This window comes from Eretmochelys imbricata, chromosome 11 (genome assembly GCF_965152235.1).
Source record: "Eretmochelys imbricata isolate rEreImb1 chromosome 11, rEreImb1.hap1, whole genome shotgun sequence".
NCBI classification, from domain to species: Eukaryota; Metazoa; Chordata; order Testudines; family Cheloniidae; genus Eretmochelys; species Eretmochelys imbricata.
This window is the reverse complement of record NC_135582.1, coordinates 45,271,004-45,283,122: the sequence shown is the minus strand read 5'-3', so window position 1 is coordinate 45,283,122 and position 12,119 is coordinate 45,271,004. Positions and strand designations below refer to the sequence as shown.

General features: G+C 39.0%; 1 protein-coding gene across 1 annotated transcript in view; it reads left to right on the top strand.

The window, feature by feature from the left end:
• Positions 1 to 12,119, top strand: part of TTN (titin) — a 307,220-nt gene that overhangs the window by 113,178 nt on the left and 181,923 nt on the right. Inside the window, exons 99-101 of the mRNA XM_077830394.1 lie at positions 43 to 325; positions 696 to 879; positions 1,311 to 1,400. Coding sequence (XP_077686520.1) covers positions 43 to 325; positions 696 to 879; positions 1,311 to 1,400 — 557 coding nt within the window. The remainder of the gene's footprint in view (positions 1 to 42; positions 326 to 695; positions 880 to 1,310; positions 1,401 to 12,119) is intronic.

Sequence of the window (12,119 nt, the reverse complement as noted above, 5' to 3'; positions counted from 1 at the left end):
ACATGTGAAAGATGAGCTGCTTGATTTTGTATTTTTCTATAGAGAGTGTTGCAACGTTTCTTGCTAAAGTTGGAGGTGATCCAATCCCAAATGTTAAATGGACTAAGGGAAAGTGGAGACAACTCAACCAGGGAGGTCGTATTTTCATCCAGCAGAGAGGAGACGAAGCCAAACTAGAAATAAAGGATGCAACAAAAACTGATTCTGGAATGTACAGATGTGTAGCTTTTAATGAACATGGTGAAATTGAGAGCAGTGCCAACCTACAAGTTGAAGAACGAAGGCAAGAAGTAATTGAAGGAGATCTGAGAGCAAAACTGAAGAGGTAGGCATAAGAATCTTTTCTCGATCACTCTGTAGTCTCTGCAGTGGGGGATACTTTAATTATATCTCTGATCCAGATGTAATTATTAGTATTCATAATATATTGAACAGGTTGACACCAATTATATATAGGCCTTAATCCCACCAAGACTTACTCATATCAGTAGTCTTCCAGTTAGCTAACAATCCCCTTGAGTCATGAGTAGCGAGCACTTATGTGCCTAATAGTTTGTCGGACAAAGCCCCTCCAGCGCTAACCTGAAGGCTCGCTCTATACCAAACAATTTTAAGCAGACTTGGTTACCCAAAGGATTCTCCTAGAAAGAAGAAATATTGTGCATGTTTTCTAATTATTCCTCTTACTTAAATAGTACTCCAACCAAAAAGAAAGAAGAGGAGGAAGAGAAGCCTATTGATATCATGGAACTTCTCAAAAATGTTGATCCCAAAGAATATGAGAAGTATGCTCGCATGTATGGAATTACAGATTTCCGTGGCCTCCTGCAAGCCTTTGAGCTGCTAAAGCAAAGCCAAGAGGAAGAAAGTCATAGATTGGTAAGACCTAGTCAGACTGTGGCATTGGGAATGTTACGAGTAACATGGTTTCTGGCAACAGGCTTGATATCCTAGCTGTGACATTGCTGTATGCATAAGAGATTCAGATTCCAATTCTAACTTGTCTCACTCTCCGAACTCCCAGCATGCTCAAGCACTGGGTGAGGCAGTGTTGCTACCAACATTGACCCTTCTGTCCAAGTAAGTCCTGTCCCCATCTCTTTGCCCAGAGGATCTTGGTGACATGGAACCTGTAAGATGGGCTGGTGAGGAGGTTAAAGTGAGCTATGGGTTTGCAGAAGGTTCAGTTAGAGAGTCACACGACTCTCCAGATTTGTTATCAGGGAGGGAGGGACAGATATAAACACATGGATCCTAGCTATTTCCCAATAGTGTTACTTCATGTTAAATCATGTCATGTCTTTCCACAGGAAATTGAGGTCACAGAGAGAGCTCGCAAAGAAGAACAGGAATTTGATGAACTTGTATCATTTATTCAACAAAGACTCACACAGACAGAGGTGACATGATGGCTTTGACTTGATAGTCAAGTATTTAATCACATAATAGGAAGTGTGATCTTGGAATGACGACTTAACCTTTTAAATTCATATTTTTCAGCCTATCACACTCATCAGGGATATTGAAAACCAGACCATTTTAGCAGATGAGGATGCTGTCTTTGAATGTGAAATTAAGATTAATTATCCAGAAATCAAACTCTCCTGGTACAAAGGAACTCAAAAATTGGATTCTAGTAACAAGTATGAAATAAAAATTAAAGGTGATCGGCACATACTCAGAATCAGGAACTGCCAACCTGCAGATCAGGGGAATTTCAGAGTTGTCTGTGGTCCACATATTGCAAGTGCCAAGCTAACTGTGATTGGTAAGTGTACATTTAAAGTTTCTATTTGAAAGTAATTTACACTCTTAGTTTAATCTGATGCCTACTAAAATATATATTTTAACCTGCTAATAGACCCTGCAGTTGAACGGAATCTTCATGGTTCTGCTTTCAAGGAAGGACGCACATGCACCCTGATTTGTCAGTTCTCTATCCCAAATGCCAAATCTCAGTGGTATAGAAATGGAAAAGCCATTAAGATAGGAGGGAGATACTCAATACAAGTCTCAGATTTCTTATCTTCTTTGTTTGCATTCACAACACAATTTTCTTTCTTGATTGTTTTCTAAAATACTCTCTTTTTCAAGCTATGTTTTCATTTTTGTCATGCTGCTACCACGTACATCACTAGCTACTGTAAATTCACATTTTGTAGATATTTCTACCACTCGCCACACCCCAAAGTCTGTGCTTTTGATTAGATAGTTCATTCATTTAAGCATTTTAATGGATCAGTGCAATTTTATGTATCATGTTTATCCTTTTCTTTGGTTTTATAGAACCACCAAGCATTATAACAAAGCTAGACTCCTCTAGAGTTGTGAAACAGCATGATTCCTCTAGATATGAATGCAAAATAGGCGGCTCTCCAGAAATCAAAGTCACCTGGTACAAAGATGAAACTGAAATCCATGATGGTGAAAAATACAGAATGTCCTTCATTGATTCCATGGCAGTCATTGAAATGCACAATCTCCGTGTAGAAGACAGTGGAGACTACATTTGTGAAGCTCGCAATGCAGCGGGTAGTGCAAGCACCAGTACCTCATTAAAAGTGAAAGGTCAGAACCTCTGTCTGTCTGTCTTTCTGTCTATGATTTCTCCACTTTACTTGCGGTTACAGAGTAAAAGTATTATCTTTAGTCAGATAGATGAATACAAACATCTCGGAATGCAGGAAACATATCTTAGCAGTGTGCTATGACATGAAAGCCATCTCTTATTGTGACTCATATCTTTACTCTTCCATTATCAGTCCAACATAGTGATACAATTTACTGTTTAAATGTTCTTTTCTCTATTATGTCCTGAACCGAATTAACAGAAACCCAAATTTCTGTTTTCATAGCACCCCCTGCTTTCAGCAAGAAACCCCATCCAGTTGAGACTTTAAAAGGTTCAGATGTCCATCTTGAGTGTGAACTTCGGGGCACTCCTCCGTTCCAGATTTCCTGGTATAAGGACAAAAGAGAAATTAAAAGTAGCAAGAAGTACAAAATCATGTCTGAGAACTACCTTGCTAGTATTCACATCCTTAGCGTGGATACCGCAGATGTAGGCGAATATCAGTGTAAGGCTGTAAATGATGTGGGAAGTGACACTTGCATTGGCTTTATAACTCTAAAAGGTTGGTATAATGATTTACACATCAGTTATATTCCTAGCATCCTCTCATTCTCCGCACTCTCCTTGTGGTTTTAACATGACGTATCTTCTCTTCACCAGCACCACCCATTTTTGTGAAGAAGCTCAGTGATTTCACTGCTGTAGTTGGAGACCCAGTTGAGCTGCAGGCCACAGTAGAAGGATCCCAGCCCATTTCTGTTCTGTGGCTGAAAGACAAAGGGGAAATCATTAGAGAAAGCGAAAATCTTTGGATTTCCTATTCAGAAAATATTGCAACTCTACAGATTGGAAATGTGGAACCAGCCAGTGCTGGAATATACATCTGTCAGATCAAAAATGACGCTGGAGTTCAGGAGTGCTTTGCCACTCTATCAGTTCTAGGTTGGTAACAAGGAAACAAAACAATACAGAATGATATTTTAACCTCACTTAACAAACTGATTGCATCTCCTGTCCTGTCATCAAACATGGCTGTGATTTGCATCTCATTTCAGAACCTGCAGTCATTGTAGAGAAGCCTGGCGCAATGAAAGTCACCTCTGGAGACTCTTGTACTCTAGAATGCACAGTGGACGGCACACCGGAGCTTACTACTAGGTGGTTTAAGAATGGGAAAGAGCTGTCTACTAATCAGAAATACAAAATTAGCTTCTTCAACAAAGTGTCTGGGCTTAAGATCCTCAATGCAAGAGTAGAAGACAGTGGGGAGTATACTTTTGAGGTGAAAAACAGTGTTGGTCAAAGCAGGTGCACAGCTTCAGTGCGTGTTTCAGGTTAGTTGATTAAATTTGTGAATTATCTTCGATTCTTACAATTTCTTTAAAACGTATTACACAGCACGCTGCCTCCTTCGGTGTCACGTCATGCTGCTGCCACTCTGGGAAGACTCACTGCTAATATGACCTTAGGCACCCTATGTGGGCCCGCTAATGTTGTGGAGATCATGGAGGCAGGGAGTCGGTTGAACCATTTTTCACCCGTCACGAAAAGGAGGCTGTGGCTTGGGCTCAGTCTCATCAACTGAGTCTGCCTGTCTCAGATGGTGCAGTACTGTTCTTCTCCTTATGAGGAAGTATTGAAAAAATTAAAAGGAGAGAGGTGACCCTCAAAAGGGGTAAGCAACAGCTTTAGAGAGTATCCTCCAACCCGTTCTTATCTTCTCTCAGTACCTCAGGTCTTGGGGGGAGAGGGGAGCGGGGTGTGGACTATACGCTTCTTAGTATTCCCTGACACCAATTCAGATGTGTGAAAGGAAACTGTGGTGTTTCTGCTAGATGCCTGGAAACCATCTTCTTTTTAAGTTATAATGCTGTAATATTTATAGCTGTGTTTTATCCTATACAGATCGCATTATACCGCCTTCTTTCACAAGAAAACTGAAAGAAGTTAATGGTCTCTCTGGTTCTTCTGTTGTGCTGGATTGCAAAGTGTCTGGGTCACCACCTATTTCTGTTTCCTGGTTCCATGACGGACATGAGATTGCTAGTGGAGACAAGTATCAGACGACCCTTACAGACAATACTTGCTCTTTGAAAGTGAACACATTAGAGGAATCCGATATGGGAACTTATTCATGCACAGCTACTAACGTAGCTGGATCTGATGAATGCAGTGCATATTTGACTGTTAGAGGTTAGTATCCAGGACAAGATGGAGGTTTAAGATATAAAATACTTTCTTTGCTGGCAATTTATGTTTTTGGCTCTGTCACATGATTCTAACCGCCGATATTTTGTACAGGAATATTTTACGCTTCATCAAAGTGCACTTCTCTTTTATGTTTGTCTTTAGAACCTCCTTCTTTCATGAAGAAACCTGATCCCCTGCAAGTTTTATCTGGGGCAAATATAACTTTTACCAGTATCCTAAAAGGCACCCCTCCACTAGATGTTAAATGGTTCAAAGGTAGCATTGAGCTAGTACCAGGACATAGATGCAACATCTCCTTGGAAAATTTGGTTGCAGAACTGGAGCTGTTTGAGGTACAGCCACTACAAAGTGGAGATTACACCTGTCTGGTTACTAACGAGGCTGGCAAAATTTCTTGCACAACACAGCTCTTTGTAAAAGGTTTGTCAGGCTGGAAATTTCACACATTCCTCTAAAAAAATCTCTTGGTGTCATCTTTTAACATTTATCTTCATATCATTCACTATAGAACCAGCCAAATTTGTGAAAAAAATGAATAATCTCAATGTGGAGAAAGGAAAACCATTAATTCTGGAATGCACATACTCTGGTACCCCTCCGATTGCAGTCTTATGGAAGAAAAATGGATACAAAGTAGTTCATTCTGCAAAATGCAGCATCACCACCACAGAAACATCTGCCATTCTGGAAGTTCCCAATAGTAAAATAGAAGATCAGGGGCAGTACACTTGCCACATTGAGAATGATTCTGGGCAAGATAATTGTCATGCTGCAGTCTCAGTATTAGGTGTGTCCTCATTCCACAAAGAATCTTTTTTATACTAATGGTCATTGTGGTATTTAAATTTTGTTACTAATGATGTGTCTTTGTTCTTTAGAACAACCTTATTTTGTTACACGCTTGGAACCTGTTCAGGTGACAGTTGGGGATTCTGCATCATTACAATGCCAAGTTGCTGGCACACCAGAAATTATTGTATCATGGTACAAAGGTGATACAAAACTAAGAGCAACTCCTACCTCTAAAATGTACTTTAAGAACAACGTTGCCACTTTGGTTTTCAGCCAGGTGGATAGTGGTGATAGCGGGAAGTATACCTGCAAAGCAGAAAATAGTGTTGGAGAGGCTTCTTCATCAGCTTTGCTTTCTGTTCAAGGTGAATATTTCATGTTATCAAGTATAAAAGTTTACTTTCTTTGGGTGTGGTATTTCAGGAAAGAAAAGTCTTTTTTCAGAAACACCCAGTGCCTTTACACGGCCAGTTAGAAACTACCCATGTCAAGAGGCCCTGCAGCATTTATTAGCTTTCAGTAGCAAAGGACTGGCTGGGAAGAAATTCCCATGAAATTATCCTGTGCTCTCTCTAAGACATAAAGGCATCTGTGTCTTCCCTTTCAGTTTAGGGCATGTCCAGAGTTATTCTTCTAGCTCTTTACAATGTAGAAAATGTGAGACCATTGTTCAAACATTAAGCCTAAGTTCTGCCTTCATTTACAACTTCGGAACATGGATTTCAATGAGACAGGAAGGGTGCAAGTGGTTGTACTCTTACTAGCATCCCTGGGCAGAATCCTCTCTTCACACCAATCCCCAAACTAAATGGTCTAGCATATAATCTCTTTGATCTTTTGTGGGCCTCTTACTGTTTTATATTAGGCAAGTTGGTTAAAAACAATAACTGGATGGTCCAGTGTTGTCTTGCAAATCTACCCAAACTAAATCACAATAGAGTATCTTCTTAGGCAGTGCTTACTGGAGTGTTCACCAAAGCTAGATAACTTCCCAAAGCTTTCATTGTGTAATACTTCTTTCCTTGCAGAGCGTAAATTTCCTCCTTCATTTACTCGAACATTGAGAGACATTCATGAAACTATTGGCTTACCAGTTACATTTGATTGTGGCATAACTGGCTCAGAACCTATTGAAGTATCCTGGTCTAAAGATGGTGTACATATCCGAGATGACTACAATGTACAAACCTCCTTCTTAAATAATGTAGCAACTCTCCAGTTTTTGCAGACTGACAAGAGCCTTGCCGGGCAATACACTTGTACAGCTTCCAATGCTATTGGAACTGTTTCTTCCAGTGCCAGGCTCGTGCTTACAGGTTGGTTGGTTATGAAATAATTTCCCTTTAATGTCACCAGGTCATTTAAAATTTCCATCTTAACTTGAAACAATAAGTGCAACATTTGTTTAACAATATGGTTTAAACTAATTGAGCTTTTAAAAGCTATACATGTTTTTGTGTTTCTTTCATCCTTAGAGGGGAAGAATCCTCCATTGTTTGACATCCCAATTGCACCAGTGGATGCTTTTGCTGGGGAAAGTGTTGACTTTGAGTGCCACGTATCAGGAACACAACCAATTAAGGTCACTTGGGCAAAAAATAACCAAGAGATACGGACCGGACGAAAGTACCAGATTAGTTATGTAGACAACATAGCTTATTTGACAGTTCTGAACATTGACAGTGCAGATTCTGGAACCTATACATGCCATGCTAGCAATGAAGTTGGAAAGGACTCTTGCGCAGCTCAACTTAGTATTAAAGGTATTGCCTGATCCATGTGTATGAATTCCTTTATATCTAAAATAAATAAGTCATCTTGTTGCTAGATAAGTTTGAGACCATCTTTTCAATATATGGATTAGAAAATGTATATTGAAGTATCTATTTGGAGGAATTGAAAGGTCTTTGAAAGAAAGTGTGGGGAGAATTGTGGAGAGGAGATAATGTTTTCTTTAGTCTACTTTTCTTTGAAAGTTTACAGACCTTTTCATTTTAAATGGTTTGTACAAAATCTGCTTTGCTCCTTGTAACTTATATATAGGGTCCTGATTTTGTTTAAAAAAGGCATTTTTCTTAAAAGCAGTACAAGTAATTTTTTTATAACTTTTTAAATAGTAAAACTCTACATCCATTTACACAGTGTGGTATTTTCCTGTTCCAAGAATGGTGTTCTCTGCATACTTTTTGTTTAAAAAAAAAAAAAAAAAAAGCACTGTTTGTGTATGCAAACTGGTTTTTTTTAACAACATATAGCAATTAAAGGTATTTCTTGAAAAGTCTTCTACTGAATATTTGATCTTAAAATTTATTTTTTTAATTTAAGGAGTATGTTCATTTCTTGCAGAACGAAAAATTCCACCTAGTTTTACAAAGAAGCTATCTGAAATAGTAGAAGAAACAGAAGGGAACATCCTTAAACTTGAGGGCCGTGTTTCTGGTTCTCAGCCTCTGACCGTTGCTTGGTATAAAAACAATCAAGAGATCTATCAGAGTCCTAATTGTGAAATATCATTCCTAAACAACACCATACTTCTGCAAATTAAGAGCACACGGCAGGCAGATGCTGGCTTATATACCTGCAAAGTGTCCAATGAAGCAGGAAGTGTATTGTGTACATCTTCTGTTGTTATTAAAGGTTAGTTAATTTCATATTTTGCCTCACTGTGGTGTTAGTTTTCTTTATCAACATGTTAGCTGTCAAAATATGCCTTCCGTAGCTAATCAGATAATTCTCTCTAGGAGTCTTATCTTTAGGCCATATATAACTGTGTTTGAACAATATTAATTCAGTACAGTTTACACAATGATATAATGGCCCCAATTCCTGCTTTAGATACACAAGCACAACTCTGAGCTCTGTATTTCAGGATAGAATTTGGGCACAGTGTTTCTATTCCTTTCACTTTAGAATACAGTACAAATAGTATACAACAAAATAGTGACTGCTTTCCTGTAGCTTTCTATATTTTATTTAGAGAACGGTATTACACAAACCTTGCTGCTATCAATACATATTTGTTGCAAATAATAACCCAACACTGTGCATGCTATGAATGGTTAGAGGTTTGCAATATGCCATTTTTTACCTTTTTTTAACATAATTTTTTTTACATTTTTACATAATTCCTGGTAATTAAACAAATTCCAGACCACACCTGGAATATTTGTTCACTAAAATGTGACAGATTTTTTTTTGGGACAATGTCAACACTTCTCAAAAATAGCTGAAAATATTTAGTTATTAATGCAAGAGCCAGAACCTTTTGGGGGTTTTTTGTTGTTTTTTACTTTTTGCATACTGTCCTTTGGGACCTATTTTGCATACATAATCCTGATTTATCATATATCTTTGGAAATCCATACCCTTAATATGCATTCTGAGCATAGTACATAATGTGTTTAGAAAGCATGTTGTGAATTATTTCTCTAGCTCTTAACAAGTGTCGTGCAAACACACTGTCTACTCCATTGTATGTCTTTTTCTTGTACTTTTGTTTTTTTCCTCTTTTCCCTCATGCAATATGATGTGTGTCATACTTTAAATAGTAATATCTAGATTATTCATAAAAATGAGCCTATGCTGACACTTCATTTGAATCTCCATTGGGGTTTTGCAGGGAGCTGCATGGAATGAGCAAAGTAAAATGTGCATGAGATGGTTTCGTTTTGGCCCATATTTACACCTGTGCAACTCTCACTAAAACTAACTATTTTGTTCATGCTTACCTGAGGGCAGAGTTGTGACACACATGCACTGCAAATGCATGATTGCCTACCCCTAAGCAAAGAAATATTTTAGTGGGTCCAACACCCTGGCTTGGTTTTCAAAGGTGCTGAGAACCTGCATTGCCTGGTGATTTCATATGGAATCGTGGGTGCTCAGCTCCTTCACACATCAGGAGCCATAGGGATAAACCTTCTGTCCCTGACAAATAGGACAACCAAACTGAGGAGTAGCCAAGTTACATGTGGCTGATCTCTAGTTGGGGCCAAAAATACCTCAGGCCATTTTATCTTCCTGTATTTGCAATCCTGATTTTCCAAACTCATCTGCTAATGTATAAGATCAGGATGGATTGATCTTCTACTTTTCCCATTATTTTGCCTTTTATATTATGTCAAACAATATTGTGAGATATTATGTGATGTCACCCAAGACATACATTTAACAGACAGTAGAAATTTAAAACCTGTAATACTGGTTTCTTTTTGCCTACATTAATGTCAATAAATTTGCTCTCGTATCTTTTCCACCAAATGCATCGTCACTGGTCCACACTCTTGCTGTTGAGGGCATACAGGATGGGACTGAGTTAAACCACAAAAGCAAGTAATTAATTTGACTTTCTAGGTTAAAGTCAGATTAATGTTGCTTTAAGATTTATGACGATGATGAGGTAACTAGTTATATCTGGTGTGAACTATGAATTCAGATTGTAAAAACAGATCAGCCTGAACATTTAGTGATATAAAAATGTGAGGTCCCGTAATATCCGTCAAATCTCTACTCATTTTCTTTTCATGTTATGGCAGTTTTGCTATGCAAGATGTGCAGCTTTTCCTTCATTGTTGGAAGGTTCAGAACAAATGAATCTATATCTAAATTTGTACAGCCAGGGCAGTTTGCTGTGGTAAAATGAGTTGAGAAATCATTACTTTTGTAGTATACTGCATTGTTTGGTCTTATAAAAAGTGCTTAAGCAATATTTGAAGAATAGCAGTGGTGCTTTAGTTGCTTTAGTATCCTTTAAAGAAGGAGTACAAATTTAAACTACTGCTTTGAAAGAAGATGGAATACAGAAAAACCCTCTTCTTGCATGCTTGTGAAAAAGTACATTTTCCATACTATTTTTTCTAATACTATGTAGTATTAGTATTCTCAGAAACCAGACTTGTATGTATCAACACACGTAGATTATCATTCTCTTACTTGTACATATAACTGACTTGTTAAAGTCAAAATTTCATTTATTTCTTGTGTTTCTCTCTCATGTTCATAACACACATTTCTTTCTTGAATATTTACTAAAATATTTTCCAATTCCAGAACCAAAAAAGCCACCAGTGTTTGACCAACCTCTTAGACCCACGACAATAGCGGAAGGAGATATTTTGCAGCTCAGCTGCCACGTCCAGGGATCACAGCCAATCAGGATTCAGTGGCTGAAGGCTGGGAGAGAAATAAGAGCTTCAGATAAATGCACCTTTAGCTTTGCTAATGGAACAGCTCTTTTGGAACTCACAGCAGTTACTAAAACTGATGCAGGCGAATATGTGTGCAAAGCTACAAATGTAGCTGGAAGTGACTCTTGCAAGTCAAAAGTGACAGTGAAAGGTATAGTAAAAGAGAAAAATCAGCTTGTGATGGCAATTTAAACCAAAACTACAATGATCACACCTTTGTTTTCTGTGAATTAAGTGGTTCATAATCAAATAGAAAATAACCAGTGTCTTTGTTACTTCATAAAATATTACATAATCTGAAATACTGGCCTAATTGTAGCATTATATTTAATGATAATTAATATAACACCATAAATATACAATGTATACATTAGGGGGCCTGTGTCAAATGAACAGTAGATCCCCACCCTGAGGATTTAGAATTTAACCTTTGTGACAAAGTTCCTCCTCTACCTTGGGGGGTCTTGCGCTTATTGGCGGATTTGCTCACCTCAGAGATTCACAGCAGCCCTCAGTTTGGCCGTTTTTGTGAACCCACAGTCCAGGTCAAATCCTCCTGTGTCTGATCAGTAGTTGGGAGGTTTGGGGGGAACCTGGTCCTGCCCTCTACTCTGGGTTCCAGCCCAGGGCCCTGTGGAATGCAGCTGTCTAGAGTGCCTCCTGGAACAGCTCTGCGACAGCTACAACTCCTTGGGCTACTTCCCCATGGCCTCCTCCCAACACCTTCTTTATCCTCACCATAGGACCTTCCTCCTGGTGTCCGATAATGCTTGTACTCCTCAGTTCTCCAGCAGTACGCCTTCTCACTCTCAGCTCCTAGTGCATCTTGCTCCCAGAGCATGCACGCCACAAACTGAAGTGAGCTCCTTTTTAAACTCAGGTGCCCTGATTAGCCAGCCTTAATTGATTCTAGCAGCTTCTTGATTGGCTGCAGGTGTTCTAATCAGCCTGTCTGTCTTAATTGTTTCCAGAAAGTTCCTAATAGTTCTGGAACCTTCTCTGTTACCGTACCCAGGGAAAAGGGACCTACTCAACCTGGGGCTGATATATCGGCCTTCTATCACTCTCTTATAGCCATCTGGCCCGACCCTGTCACACCTTGCAGACAAAACACAGCCTTTGAGGCAAGACCAAGCTGAAAGAGTGGGCCACAGTCCCTAGACCATGCATGCTCCATGAGGAAGATGGGGGTTTAGGTATGTCTTGTAGGACATTACTAAGGGAATTTGGTATATTGTCAGGGAGAGTGCTCCAGGTCTATGTGGCACCATGAGATACAGCAAAGTCTGGAGTGAGCCAGCCAGAAAGATAGTACAGTAAGGAAGAAGGCTGGGGAGCGCATTAAGAACAAATTCTTT